This window comes from Epinephelus fuscoguttatus, linkage group LG19 (assembly GCF_011397635.1).
Source record: "Epinephelus fuscoguttatus linkage group LG19, E.fuscoguttatus.final_Chr_v1".
Lineage (NCBI taxonomy): Eukaryota > Metazoa > Chordata > Actinopteri > Perciformes > Serranidae > Epinephelus > Epinephelus fuscoguttatus.
The window spans coordinates 12,426,457-12,441,991 of record NC_064770.1 but is presented as its reverse complement, the minus strand read 5'-3'; the positions used below and the strand labels follow the sequence as shown (position 1 = coordinate 12,441,991).

At 43.6% G+C, this 15,535-nt stretch overlaps 2 protein-coding genes across 6 annotated transcripts in view; both read left to right on the top strand.

The window, feature by feature from the left end:
• Positions 1-2,705, top strand: part of med25 (mediator complex subunit 25) — a 31,243-nt gene extending 28,538 nt beyond the window's left edge. For all 4 annotated transcript variants that reach the window (XM_049561684.1, XM_049561683.1, XM_049561685.1 and 1 more), the window contains one exon: positions 2,131-2,705. In XM_049561684.1, the coding sequence (XP_049417641.1) occupies positions 2,131-2,234 (104 nt within the window). In that variant the 3' untranslated portion in view covers positions 2,235-2,705. The remainder of the gene's footprint in view (positions 1-2,130) is intronic.
• A 7,741-nt stretch (positions 2,706-10,446) lies between these two features.
• Positions 10,447-15,535, top strand: part of lrrc4ba (leucine rich repeat containing 4Ba) — a 39,930-nt gene continuing 34,841 nt past the window's right edge. Inside the window, exon 1 of one of the 2 annotated variants that reach the window (XM_049562300.1) lies at positions 10,447-10,555. The gene's annotated coding sequence lies outside the window, so the exon portion shown is untranslated. Of the gene's footprint in view, positions 10,556-12,159; positions 12,504-15,535 lie in introns of those variants that run through there. The other variant, XM_049562299.1, reaches the window with a different exon arrangement.

Sequence of the window (15,535 nt, the reverse complement as noted above, 5' to 3'; positions counted from 1 at the left end):
ATTATCATCATATATTTTATTAGGGTAATGTTTGAACAATTGTAAAACAAGACTAACATGTATCAGATGTACAAAGGGAGCTGTGCTGAGCTGTGAATAGTTGTCTGTGGTAAGTATGTTCTTACTTGCAATCAAACAACTTTCACAGGTTCCCGCCAAATGCTAACCCATGTGTGCAAACTTGATGTAGAAATACAAAAGCTGTGCTTGTTCATAAAATAAGAAAGGAAAAAAATAAAATGATGATTTGTGCTAAACAAAAACAAGATATTTACTGATTACTTGGAATAATAAATGATAAAATACATTTATTTCAAAGATATATCATAGAAACACTCAGCCATACATGAAATATCATAGAAAATGGATATGGGTCATTTTAGACCCATGTTGTGCATTAGAAGGGTAGTGATACAAAAAGGGTTTTTATTAAAAAAGTAAGAAAGGAAAATATAAAATAAGGATGTATAATGATCAAAAACAAGTTAATTGAGGAAAACCTGGAATACTGAATGATGAAGTTAATTTATTGCAAAGATATAGAACATAAAAACTCAGTCGGGTCACTTTAGACCCATGTTGTGCATCAAAGGGTTAAACGTATACTATGAAGAATCATCAATTACTGTTTGTTAACACACTCACCAGCTTAAGTGGAAGTAAAAGCCGGCCAGCCCCAGACTCACTCTCGTTTAGAGTTTCGCCTCACTATGTTTGCTTCTTTTTTTTTTTCTTTTTGGCACTGCCTCTGAGCTGTGGGCTGCTCACGGTCTGGCACCTGGTTGCTACCTTTTTATTAAGCCCCTACCTCACCTGAGCGCTGTGGGGGGTAAGCACCCACGAACGTCCCAAACAGAGACGATAAGAAGAAATACAGGCAGAGGGCCGAGTCTCTCCAGGAGAGTGGGTCATAAGTGATGATAGAGAGGGAATACTTCTGTATGAATCTATACATTGTTTTCAGGAAAATCCAGCGTAATATATCTTCGATTTATGTGCACCTTAGTTGAAAATGTTTGGAGAACTTCTGGTGCATTTATATATTGATTTGAAGCTCCAACTTTAAAGATTTCCACTGCTAAAAGATTCATTTCCCTTTGATGGCCTTTTGTCGTGAAGCATGGTCCTGCGCACTGATGATGAGTTACAACCAGCGAGAGCATAGATTGGTTTTCTCAGGCCCCATGTCAGTCATTGGTTCCCCTTTGTGTTTTGGGAGATGATTGGCAGTGCATTTCCTCAAAATACTGTATTATAAATCTTTTTCACCTCGCTTTTAGAGCACATCTTTGTGACCACCCCTGCCCCAACACCACCAGTGGGATCTTTTTACTGTGACGCATGTTCATTTGCATTTATTGGCACAGACAATATGAGGAAAATAAAGTGGTTTTTTTTTTTGGTTTTTTTTTTTGACCATCAAAGCATGTCAACATGTTCTAGGAGAAACCCAAAATGCAAGTATGAACCTAAAAATGAGCATATTAGGTCCCCTTTAAGCAAAACGTGCAAATGGAGCCTAAGTTTTTTTTTTTGTTTTTTGTTTTTTTCAAAAAAAGAAAAAAGAAAAGCCACTTCCACTCCACATTATCCCTGTCCATATTTGCTCATCGTTTGTTGTTCGGGTTTGATTTTTTGATAAAACCATACAGGAATACATCTAGTCACAGTGTTGACTTAGAAGTCCCTGATGTCTGAGCTTTGAGGCAGTAGATTTATGCACGACGTAAACATTTCAAATCACTGTACACAACAGTAAAGTACCTTGATGTTTACCCATGTCAATCAAATCTCGAGTGCCTCTAAGCTGACCTTCCTAACAAAATGAATGGAAACAGATGGCTGCATGGGAGGGAAAAACAGGCTTGAAGAAAAGTCCAGTATGATTTGGAAAACAGTGTGTAGTGATATAAATAATGTATCCAGATGTGGGGACTTTAAACTGTAATTGTCATTCAAACTCCAGAATCTGTTGTACTTACTGTATGTTTAATTAAAGAGAACACCTACAAGTACTATAAAGTGTTTTATATAGAAAGAATAAATTCCGAAAAAGTAAAGAGAATCCTTCATTTCAATCTCTCTTCCTCTCTCTCCATCCCCTCCCAAACAACCCAACCCTGTGTGCAGGTCAGATGCTGATGTCTGGAGGTCAGAGAGGTGCTGTACCGCAGCCCGGGATGCCCCAAGTCTCCAGCGTCATGGAGGATGAAATCCTTATGGACCTTATCTGATTGACCGTCGTGGAGTCAGAAACAGGATCTTTAGTTGAATCTCAGCAGCCATTTGGCAGTTTGGACACATGCATCCGCTCGGTTGCTTTATTGCTACAAATGTTCAACATAATTAAGGAACAAATCATGAATAGTTTTTTTTTCTTTCTTAACGGGACTGAGCAGCTGAAGTTAATTAGGGGCAGACAATGCGAGCATTAGTTTTTCACGTAAATGGTCAAACCGACAGCGTGCTAATCCTCCATGCTACTCACAGGACAAAGCCAAACCACTGAAAACAGTCAATTATGTTATGCTTATGGAGACTCTACTTTTCTATTCATGTTTTGTTTAGAATTTTATCATGAAAATCTGAAATAGTGTTATTTTTTTCCTTTTTAATTAAGATTTAACTTTTTTTCTGTTAGATTTCTTTTTTTATTATCATTGATAAAGTTGTTTTTATGAGAATAAATAAAACTATGGAGTATAGACCATTGAGGAAGTCGTCATCATTGTGAAGAGGTTTTTGCACATGTTGTGCTCGTGGTGGCCAGCCAGAGTCTCCACAGTCCTGCCTCCCCATGTGAATGCAGCTTGGACCCTTAAGGTGAGAGAGAGACTGAAATAGACACAGTAATAGATAGTTCAGTGTCTTTTTCTGCCAAATAGTGTCACAGTGTTAATTTTAACTACTCCAATATGTCGTGGAACCATAGAGAGTCCCCTTGTGCCAAGTAGTCCTACCAGATGGCATCAGTTGGCCATGTTTCCCTTGGCATAACGTACAATCAGGCTGACCGCATGCGCACATGGCAGCAACTCCACATATATGCCAACAGTCTGCTTTCGAAACGTGCTCTCGCATGCACACACACGATACATCCGAGTTAAATCATGCACACCAGCAAACACTATCCTGTCATGTACCTGATGGTGACACGGGTGCTGAAGCTGCAGATCCAGACACCGGCCGCGCACGGGGAGAGAAACACACATGAACTTTGCTCAACCTCACACGTACGGTCATGACACGTTCACGCATCAGTTTGTGCATTTTTTTTTTTTTTCACACTTGGACACTGTGTACACACACATACACACTCACCAACAGGAAGTGATGTCAGTCCCTGTCACCTGGGAGACAGAGACGGTTGCTAAGATACCGTGACAGTGGGTTCTTGTTTCTGAGCTTTTCCTCAGCCCCGCTTTCACATGGACTCACACAGATAGACACTAGTCCCTCAGTGGATGGTGTTCATCCCTCCCATCCCTTAATCACTGGCCGGCCCTCGGAGCCCGGCTTAGCTTCACTTTATCTTCCTCCCTCTCTCTCACTCTCTCCATCTCCATCTATCTGCCTCTATCTCACTATCGAGCTATTAGCGCCTGTCTGAGCTCATAAGTTTTTCAGTATCTCTTTTATTAACAGCAAAAATGTTCACAGGTCCGTGTGATGAACTGTAGTGGTAAATAAAATGATGACTAAACTGACCTCCGATCATGACGGTCGTTCAGCAAACATCCCCCATAATCATTTTTTAAAAAAAAAATCAATAGTTAACGTATCACATTATAAGAATAGCATTATTTTTATGTTTCCCTTTAAACCTTCATAGCCTCCTATAAGCTTCATCAATTTGATGCGTTTTATAAGACACTCTTTAAGGAGACCACTGGCTAACGGTGTCAGTATGTCATCATGGTGATACTGAATGTGTGTACAGTATGATCATATACAGTAACTGCACTCCTCAGAAACAAGTAGCTTGTGGTTCTATCAAAGAACCATCAGAACAATGAGCTTTCTCAAAACTAAAAGAAATCCTTGATATATTGAAATACAAAGTCCAGTGAAACGTGACAAGTGAAGAAATGAACAGCAGAGTACTCAGTTCTTGGCTTAAAGGGACAGTTGATTCCCAAACTCAAAACACATATTTTTTTCTCTTACCTGTAGTGCTTTTTATGAATCAATATTGTTTTGCTGAGAGTTGCCGAGTGTTGGAGACAATGGCCGTAGAGATGTCTGCCTTTTCTTGAACACAGTGCTGTAGGAATGAGTCCGAAAACCCAGAAATGAGTTAACATTTTAGCTCGTCTGGTCTCTTGCCTGAAAGTCGATGGGTGTTCTGAATAGGTTTTGTACTTGATGCCAGAAACAAGGTCTGTGGTTAGAAGACTTTCATGTTTTGTTCCACAACATAAAATTCGTCAGTAAATACCCCACTTGTGAATTTAGAAGCTGTTACATGCCTTAAAAAAGGTGGTTGCTAACAAGTGGCTGAATGAGACTATAGAACATCATTACCTCATACACAGCTTTCCAGCCTTGTTGTGGCGACCTTGAAGTCATGTGGCCGTGGTGTAGTTTGTTTATAGTCTAACGTTAGCTTTTTACTTCTGGTGATTGCATTTACACTTCAAAAATCATAAAAGTGGATTTAATTTGTGAAGATTATCTTGCTGAACAATACATGTATCATAAACTTTGGCTTGTGACAGATCTTATTGTTTGCAATAATCCAAAATCCAATGGAAAAATACCATTGGCTGTGTGCATGTGGTGGGGACCAGGGTGACGCCAAGTTCTGGAATGGCCATTCTGGGATGGGTGTTCAATGCGCCAAAAAAAAAAAAAAAAAACACATTTGAAAAACTCAACAGCAATGTCTCTTTCCAGGTATCATAACCTAGTTACTGAAGATAATCCACAGACCTTGTTGTGAGCAGTTTCATGTAGGAACTATTTTCTGTCCACGGAACTACACCTGCCAACCATATCACCATGCAGAAGGAAGCGTGCATTGACAGCTAGCTCACCTAGCACCACTAAGCTAGCTAAAGTTACAGCTCAGCCAAAGAAGACAACATAAATGTTTACATCTCTTTCTGTCACACGAGCCTCTCATCCATGAGTAGATGCACTCTTCCTTCTGTGCAGTGATTCAGTTGGCACGTGTACTTTGGTAGAAAGAAAATAGTTCCTACATAAAACTGCTCACAACAAGGTCTGTGGATTATCTTGAGTAATACGGTCATGATTTCTGGAGAGGGACATTGCGGTTGAACTTTTCAAATGTTTCTTTTGGTGCTTTGAGCACCACAAGCCGAGTGCCATCTAGTTCCATTATATCGGAGAGAAGGCAGAGATCTCTACAGCCAATATATCTAACACACCAAAACAATCTAGACTGATAAATAGCTCTACAGGTAAGAGTCAAAAATGTAATTGTGTGGTAAACCATCCCTTTATGTGACAATGTCTTGACATTGCTGCCATCTCTGATCAGCCCTGGACACTCATAGGGCTGCGAGGAGACACTACATCTGGATGAAATAATGTCTCCACCAGCAGTTAGTTATCTTTCCTTGTGAAATCAATCACATTGATATTTCTAAGGGCTCTTGCCTCTTAACAGTGACTTTAAATCTTAAAATTATGGCCTGGCTATAATGTATGAATTATGAAAATATCACGATTTTGAAATAAGGTTCTTGAAAATATGAGAACTTCCATCTATTTCACTCATCAGGATTTAGGTCACAGTGGCTCTGAACAGGTGAAACAATGTACCTCATGCCCTCTATCTTCTCCTAAGGGATCCAGAGTAGTTCCCACACCAGTTGGGTATGTAATCCCGAGTTTGATCTGGTCTGATAGACAGACCTGGCAAACCCAAACTTGTAGTGAGGGTGAACTGGGAGTGTCTGGCTGGCCTCACTGATGGTTTTCAGAGGGATTTTTCCTTTGTTGTAGGAGAAGCTTGAGAAATTGAAACTTGACTGCGCAATGTTCAAAGCCTCCATTGTGGAGGCGGCTGTCCACATGTGCTTTGTGGTCTTGGAGATCGTGTCCCCCAGGGTGTCATGTGGGGGGTACTGTGGGAATATGGGGATGCAGGGCTGTTGATATGAGCCATCAAAGTCATCTGAGTCTCATATACCCAGAGACGGAGCCATAGCATGTTCTCTGTGGGTAGTGGGCTTTGCCAACATGAAGTATTCTCTCACAAATATCAGTCCTTTATTTCAAAATGAATGCTAAAAATCTGATCTAGAAGAAGAGCATCATTGTAATGTTAAGAGTGAAAAAGCTCTTGAGCTGCAAGTGCTACCTTTTCTGCTTTTTGGGTTTTTTTGTGATAGACGTAAGAGAAAACTTCACAGTTTCATAATTCAGGGTCGAATGACACAAAGTGAAACAATTACAAAATAATAATTTTCAAATTGAAGTAACTTAGTAACCGAGATACAACTTAAGATATTTCACAACTTACTATGTTAACTGTGCCACAAATGTTAAAAGACTCACAAAAGTGTATTACTTTCCATGGCATGACCTTTGGAATGGGCACATTCAAAGTTTTGTTTCAGAAAAATCTCACAGGTTTTGGATACTACTATAACAATTTCTTAACCTGACATTACCAGACCAAATCACAAATATGAATTATGAATCTGACAGAGCAAATAATACAAGCTCACAGATTTGTCTGGTTCCAGGGCTATACATTTCTCATAATCAGCAATTACTTTATCTTATAATCGAGGCAAACTTCACCATCATCAGGAGCAATTTCATGTAGTCAAGTCAATAAGTTACAAACTCAAGACATATAAATGCACTCTGCTTAGTAGCAACGTCTGATTTCTAGAACTCTATTTGCGTAGCACAAAAAAATAGCCAATAAAACAAAGTTGAAACCAGTGTGCCTTCTAGACCAAAGCTCATTCTGTCTGCATCTGTACTGTAAGGTTGAAATATTTATGACAAATGTTTTCCCCATGGTGACCAATTTTACCCCCAGAGCCTGATGTTTTCATCTCTGTAGACCAAAATGCAATGCAGCAACACTCATTCTGCTGCTGTAACTATCCATTTCTATAGTCACTTCACATACACCTGCACTCCATAATGCAACAAGTTCAGGCAGGCTCTTCTGAAATAAAGCCTGGTGCTCTGAATGTTTTAATATTTGAACCACATTTTCAGTATGTGGACATTTTAAACCGGACAAATGGCTAATTCAAGTATTCTTAACAATCCAGACATGCATACAAAAGTTGGTTGATTTGTGGTGTTGATAGAACTATCCCACACAGGAAATGATGACCTACTAATAAATGGAATATACTGTGAACAACAGGGTGCAGGCACTGGTGATAGCTTAAGAAAAAAAAATCCAATTAAAAATATTCAAAGGTTCAGTGTGTAAGATTTAGGGAGATTTTGTGGCATCTAGCGGTGAGGCTTATGAATGGAGGAAAATGTGGAAGTTGGATTATTACACAATGTTTCTGTAACTTAGGCTATTAATAACTTATTAAGAACGCTGCTTTGTGACTCCATGACCCGCCCGCTTGAAACCTGCACTATTTTCTAACAGCCAAACCCAACCTGCTGATCCCACAGGACCCGTAGGCTAACCCGCCCACAGCTCACAGGACCAGTGGGCTGTGGGTCGATGTGTACATCACTATATGGAGAGTTTTATCGGGAGCAGAATTACTCACAGAGGTCTCCTCCTCTCTAAAACAAACGGACCCAGTGATTTAAAACCAGGAAAATCACTGAAAAAAGCATTTTCACATTTAAAAAAATCAGTATTTTTCAGACGATGTTGATGCGTAGGGGCTGCTAACTACAGTGGCTGACGCAACATGAATGGCGCCATCTAGAACCAGTGTTGAGTTTGTCCATTCTGGGCTACTACAGAAACATGGCAGTGCAACATGGGAATCTCCGTAGATGAAGTCCTGCTTCCTATTTTGATAAAAAATGGCCCACTCTAAGGTAACAAAAACATAATTGGTATTTTCAGGTTATTATACACTAAAGAAAACATACTTATTATATTATATTGTATTATATTATTCATTCATTCATCTTCTAACCGCTTCATCCTCTTGAGGGTCGCGGGGGGGCTGGAGCCTATCCCAGCTGACATCGGGCGAGAGGCAGGGTACACCCTGGACAGGTCGCCAGACTATCGCAGGGCTGACACATAGAGACAAACAACCATTCACGCTCACATTCACACCTACGGACAATTTAGAGTTATCAATTAACCTAGTCCCCAATCTGCATGTCTTTGGACTGTGGGAGGAAGCCGGAGTGCCCAGAGAGAACCCACGCTGACACGGGGAGAACATGCAAACTCCGCACAGAAGGGCTCCCACACCCGGGATCAAACCGGCAACCCTCTTGCTGTGAGGCGAGAGTGCTAACCACCACACCACCGTGCCGCCCCTGTATCATATCATATTATATTATATTATATTATATTACATTATATTATATTTCTTCCAATATGTCTCCCTAAATCCTACACACTGAACCTCTGATTGAAATTTTGAAAAAGTGCACCAAAGTTTGATTGAAGACTGTTGGTTCCAATACATAAAAAAGACCCTGATTTCTACGTATTCTAATCACCAAAATCAGTTGTACAAAATCTATACTTTAAAGTATTAGTATACAATATGCAGTCAGGACACAGGGGTGGAAATCACGAACTGAAAAAGATGTAAAATAAGCAGGTAGGACAAAATAACTCCTGTGATGCATTAAACATCTCAATACAAAGCTTCTGGGTATGGAAATTTCCTTTAATGTATTTGACTCATATAGATTTATGACATTTGCATTAACAATGTGATTAAATACTTTAAGTGCACTTAACCTTGCCCATTACTTCCCTGAACACGTCCTCACATATGACCAAAGTCTGAGCTGTGACTGCTCTTTGCTCTCTTGCTGCAGAGTGGTTTGGGCCAGGGTGGTTTGCTACGTGTTGTCGTGGTGCATCTTGGTTGTTGTCCCCGCCTGTTGTCACCATGAGGAAGGAAGCAGTGGACCAGTTCGAGGGCCAGTTAGGGAAGGCTGTGGGCTAGAGATGAAGATTATACAGCCTGGTGGCAGAAGTGCTGCTCAGCATAATGGGGTTTATAGGCCTGGGGGCAGAGTTTGTTTTACGCCCTGCCGGAGGAGGTGTTGACAGGAGCGAGCGACAGAGGAGCAGGAGAGACAGTCTTATTATTAAGCCTTGCCACACAGAGAGTGAATGTGTTGTGATGGTGGTGGCGGTAGATGAGTTTAGCCTGCACATGGAGAGATTAAGAGGAGGGTGCGGGTTGGAGGAGCATATAACACCTAAAATTGGATTTGTCTTCAGGGGCTGGTGGTTGAGGTCCACTTGGCTTGGGCATGGGAAGATCAATGGTACTATCGGGGCCTAATGGATGCGGTTGCCAGATAGGGCTGTTTGTGATAAGGGAGGAGTATTGGCTTTAGTGGTGGAGATACAAGCTTGGTTAACTCTGTGTTTAAAAGAGCTTCTTTCTCTGTGGGTGAAAACACAGTGTTTCAGGGTGTACACAGGCATAAGCGTTAGAGCGTTCAACCCTTGCTTGCTAGTCACGACAGCCCGAGTGTTCAATTTGGTATCACACAGGTTGGAATCTCTGCAGCCGATGGCGTGCTGTTTCACCATCAGATACGGATCAGGGCTCAGTTAGGGCCTCGGAGGCTGTGGAGAGTTCAGTCTTGAGATAGCGTGTGCGGAAGGAGGGGGGGAGATGCAGAAACGGCAGGAGGAGAAAGGCAGGCGGCGTCTTCTCAACACCACCGGCGTATCTGCCCCACTTCCTCTCGCCATGCCATTCCAGCACAGCACGGAGATGGCAGAGGTTTCACCCCAGTGCAGCAACTGCCACCGAGGCCCCGGGACCTGAACATAACCCAGGGCAAAAGAGAGCGCCTGCATGTCTCTCAACCAATATGCCAGCACAGCATAACGCACAGCAACACAAGACAGAGCGCAGGAGGAGAGAGCAGCCTCGTCCACAGGGCAGAGGCAGAAATACTAGATGGCAAGCTTTCTGTCTTCATATGAGGCGCATTAATCCTCACAGTGGCTCCCATCTTTATTCATTCATCGGCCTGTGGTGTCCACTCAATCAGTCAGTTAAAGGCTGGCCTGATGGAGCGAGCCCTGCACACCCACCACAGTGAGGAAGGGGAGGGAGGGGAGGTTATACTCCTCACCATATAGCCTGAGCAGACACTGCAGTACAGAGATACAAACAGAGTGGGTTGGGGAGGAAGAGGAGGAAATGTGAGGGGGCTCTTTTAAATAATGAGGCAAGAGGGGGAGAGGAGAAAAGGGAGAGACAGGGGGAGGGAGATGAGACAACTGGAGGTGAAAAGAGAGCAGCCTTGTATCAAGAGTGAACGAGATTGAGAGGTTCAAAGTAAAGGAGGGAGAGAACAGTCAATATCAAGAGCGAGCGATAGGGAGAGATCCAGGACGACGACAACACCTCCACAGACTACAGAGGTATGTATGTGCAAGAGAGGGAAGGAGGGAGGGGATGTGGCGGAGGAGAGTGTGTGAGAGTTAGAGAGAGGGAGGGATATCCACTGCACTGTTGTGTGACTGGAAATTTAATAGAGAGAGAGAGGGAGGGAGGCAGGAAGGCAGCAGGGGAGGGGAGAGGAGAGAGAGGAGAGAAAGAGAAGAAGGAGCGACGCAATGCAAAAGCACTGAGCGAGAGCCGTTGTTGTTGGAATTACAGAGGACTGGGACAGGCTGTGGACGCTGCTGGACCCTCACTGCAGAGCGTGGGGGCTGTGGGGGGGTCAAGTGAGCGAGAACATATTGTGCATAAAGTGGAAAAGGGCGGCCAAGGCCATGCGGAGTGTACAGTGTGCAATGTTTAATAAGAGAGATACAGGTTGGCCACCCTGTTGCTGCATCCAGGCTGAATATGTAGGGGTCAGTCATTACCTCGTTCCCCATCTAAATCATGCTTCTCAGTGTGTGTGTTTGTGTGATATGGCAGAGCTGGAAAGAAGACACGTGTGTGAGGAGTGTGTGTGAGAACACGTGCCTGTGATGGAGAGCTGGCGTTGAGGTGCAAGGATGTGAGAAAGAGCGATCCTCTGAGTCTAGATATAGAACGTTATCAATCCAGCACTAATCACCCGTCTGAACGCCCCCCACCAAACCCTCCACCCCCCAACTCACACACACACTTCTTTCTCCCTCCTTCCCTCCCTCCCCCTTTCCCTCTGCTATCTGATGGACACTCCACCACCCACCAACTCTACATCCTCATCTTAATATCCTGCTGAGGTGATTGACAGCTCAACCCTGATCACACCTGTAACCTTAACCTGACCTTAAACCTCACCTCACTCCCCCGTCAATGATGCACCCCCTCCTTCTCTCATCCCATGGGGAACCTCTGCTCAACTCCCACTTGAGAGCAATCCCATAATTTGTCTTTAAGGAAAAATCTGGCTCCTCACTCCTTTGACTCATCTCCCTCCGTCCCAGCATGTCAATCACCACACCTGTGCTGTATATGCCACCCTATATATGATGGGGAGCTGCAATGGTGGCAGGCAGGACTCCAGTCCAATGAGGCAGTGCTGTACAGGTGGGGCTCAGCACTGTGTGTGCTTGAATGTTGCCAAGGGAACGGGCCAAGCAGCAAATGTTCCCTGTAACAAGCTGTAAACACCACCATCATCATATTATAGAGATTATATGACCATATGGACACATGTGTGTGAGTGTGAGTGAGGAACGAAATACAAAAATAACTGAAGAAAGAAAATGTGCAGCTGAGATGCAACTCTGTGTGACTGTATAGGGGAAGCGTGGGCTCATCTGACTAATTATAGTAATAACAGTTGTGAAGATTGTGGTAATGATTATATTAGATGCATTTGTTTAGGGTGTCACGTTATTTGGGGCTGTTGATATTAAGGCTTGTGCCATGGGCTGCTGTCTGGGTATGTGTGAAACGTGCATGGTGATGTGTCTGCATCATTGTAATATTTTTTTGCATGTAAAAATATTGAGTGAATAAATAAAGTTCCATATTCAGTGTCCCTACAGCAGCAACAGCAGCAGCAGCAGCAGTGTAACGTCCCCTCACTGTCGGCCAGTGGTTCCATCCACCTGAAGATTTCTGAGACAATTCTCATTACCAGCGGTGGCAGCGCAGCACTTGGAAAGGGTGAATCAATCTGAGAGAGAGAAAGAGGGAGAGAGAGAGGGGAGAAACAGTGAGGGAGACAGAGGAGAGAGAGAGAGAGAGAGGGGAGGGAGAGGAGAGGAGAGGAGAAGAAGACAGCGTCGGCGGCGGCTCTGCAGTGGAATACGCTGTTATTTGAGGGAAGGTGAGAGCTCTCGGAGTACCCGACCAGCGCGTGTTGAGCATGATGTGTTTCAGGACTTGATCGCAACATCCTTAAAAAACACACACCCCATCAAGGTAAGTCTGTCATCACTGACTGTTTCTATCGATGACATCCTCTCAGATGCAGATTCACGAGCTCTGATTCTTGTTGTTTGTGTCTGGCGTGTGTGTGCGCGCGCGCGTCCGGACAGTTTTGTGCATTTGGCTCCACGCGCAACAAACTAGTAAAATGCGTTGGGATGGAAATCCGCATTCATTGACCTGATGTGATGTGTGAAGTGTCCTCGTGTGTGATCCGGTGCAGGGCCTCCTCACTGACTGCATGGCTGATATCCAGGAATTACATGTATGACGAGGCAGACGTGTGTGTGTGTGAGAGAGAGAGAGACAGAAAGAGAAAACTAAGGGAATGATTTCTGATGTATGCACAATTCAAACTTTTCTAACATTCCCATCCTTTGTTTAGCCTTTTTTTTATCTTTGTATGTCAGTACAAGTTAATCTAACCTTGGCGATAAGAGGAGCACCCACCGGAGCACAAGCTGTTGACAGGGCTTACTATTTGATCCGGTATAACACGCGGCTTTCACTCAAATATACTCAATTAAAGCGCCCTAATCGGACCCGTTTGCGGTGTTAATTTGCGCGTTTGGGTTCATTTACCCTCGCTGGCCCCCGCTGATGACCCCAGATTCGGAGGAAAAAATGCGCAGGCACCTTGCGGCTTATGCGCGGTGGGTTAAGCTCTGAGTCAGAGCCTGGGGCCCCTCCGGCTGAGAACAAGGAGCAGATAGATTAGGACTGATGAATGAAGATCTACTGCCTCTATCTGCAACACAATGATACGGTTATGAGAGGATTTGAATGCTAATGTGCAGTGTTTCAGAGAAATCCGAACGGGCTGGGACTGGCGGGAGGAGATTGCTGGCAGTGTGTGTGCTGTGGACCAGCTGGATGATCTCCTGAGTTTTATGATAGAGAGAATAAGTTATTAATGGGGTGTTGGAAGGTGAAGTGGGGCACTGGGGCAGGATTAGACAAGAGAGGGGTGGGGGTGAGTGTTGAGCTGTGTGTATGGGCCCTAACAAGGAGGGATGAGGGGGGTAATGCACTCAGAGACCCCTCCAACACTGAGAGCAGATTTGCATGTGAGGAAGGAAGAAGGATGCTGTAAGCCATTTTTATTCGACACATCACCGTCACACGGCTGGTGTCATTTTTAATTCTTTGTAACCCCCCCAGGATGATTAATCACCACTGTTTTGCTGGTGCACTTTATGTCCTGTGATTTTTATTCATGCGCCGGTATTACATTTAATGCTTGTTACAGTACCTGTAAACCTCCACACCATCGTAAGCTCAACCGTCAATTGAATGACCATGACACATACCATTTATGGGCCCTCGCTTCACAGCATATTCTTTCCATTAGATCCAAAATAGGCCCACAGGAGTAAAACTTTAAGAGGATGGTAAGTTTTTATGCCGCTTGTATTTTATCCCGCTCCTATTGTGGGCTTTATGTCCAATAGCAAGGAAGTAAAGCTCTTCTCGCCCAGCTGATCATGGACTGTGTGCAACAGCACCAGTCACTGCAAGGCCCCGGCTTCATGAGAGGCTTGTCACATGACATCACATTTAAAGGCAAGGTCCTCCAGCTCAGGGCAGCGCTTCAAAATATCAAGACGTCTCACTGCTGCAAAAGCGAGGACGAAATGTCAGTGAAATTTGTTCGTCTTGAACTTTGTCGCTGCCCTCCTCCCACTCCCCCGACGGAAGCGTTACCTAAGCCGAAAACGAATTCAGAGTGGGCCAGGCTGCTAAAAGGCAGCCATTTATGAGAATGCAGCCACTCAAAGGAAAACAAGAAAATGGTCTATTCAGCATTTGTGATGTTGTTTTAAGGACAGACGGATGTGAAGTCCTACAAGTTTTGTTCTTGGGAATTTGGTGGCAGAGAAATTCAGATGTACTGAATTAGTAAAGGCCTGGAAGTGGAGGCAAAGTATTGCACAACTTCTGTCATATTTCCTTTTAAGTCCTGAAGGATCAAAGTCATGACACCTCTTGACCTAATATGCATGTTATTAAAATTGAACAATGTCATGATTCACAAGGAAAGGTTAACAGAGATTAGTTAATGGGATGCTGGAGGAATGTTTTATTCAGTTTATTCCCCCTGTAAGGATTGTGCACCTGTAACAGACTGTTCCACTGGTGGCTTCAAGCTCTTTGTTGTGGTCGGCTGAAGGAAAGGCATTTTGGCAGATTTTTATAATTCTAATATGTCTGAATGGGAGAAAGCTGAAATTATCCAGCGTCCTTTTAACAGTTACGTAATACAGTAGATCCACTTTTAATTCCTTAGCAGCTGAGCTACTGTGGAAGACACAAAGAATCCTGAACTTCTCCACCAATTTAAACACTTCCAAAAACAGCAAAGAAAACATCTGGCCATCTTACTAATTTTAACTGTCAACCGTCAATCTGGACACATAAGTCACATGTGTCCCACAAAATCGAGTGCTGACTCCTTCCTGTGTCGCAAATTAAGCCCTGGCTGAGCGATTCCAGTCATTTGAGGAATCAGGCCAGGCTGCTCTTTAATTTCCGAGGCACACCACTTATGCATGGCCGATGAGCTTGATGAAAACAAGCAAGCAGGTTAACAGGGACATGGTAAATTACACCTGCACACCTGGCCTAGAGGGAAGGTGTGACTTTGAGATAATGCTCAGCCCCCCCACTGCTCCAGCGCTGTTGGAACTGTGGAGCCATTGCGGATTATTTCCAGAGGAGATGTGAAAAAGTCAAAGCAAATCCTCCCAAAAACAAACACACGAGGTGGGAAAGGGCACGAGCGGAGTCCAGCATATAAACGATTACCCCCTAAAATATTGCCCAATGTCAGTGATTTGTGCATCAAATGGAGCCAGGATGCTTTCAATCTGGTTAAAGTAGTTTGCCTTTCCTCGTCCCCTTACTGTACCTAAAAGGACAAAGGACTGCATTAATTCCGAGGGACGTCTCTGCTGCTACATTAGGATGCAAAGAGAGTAACTGTTGCCCTAAATTTGGTGTCTGTGTGAGCGTGCGTTTGTGCACCC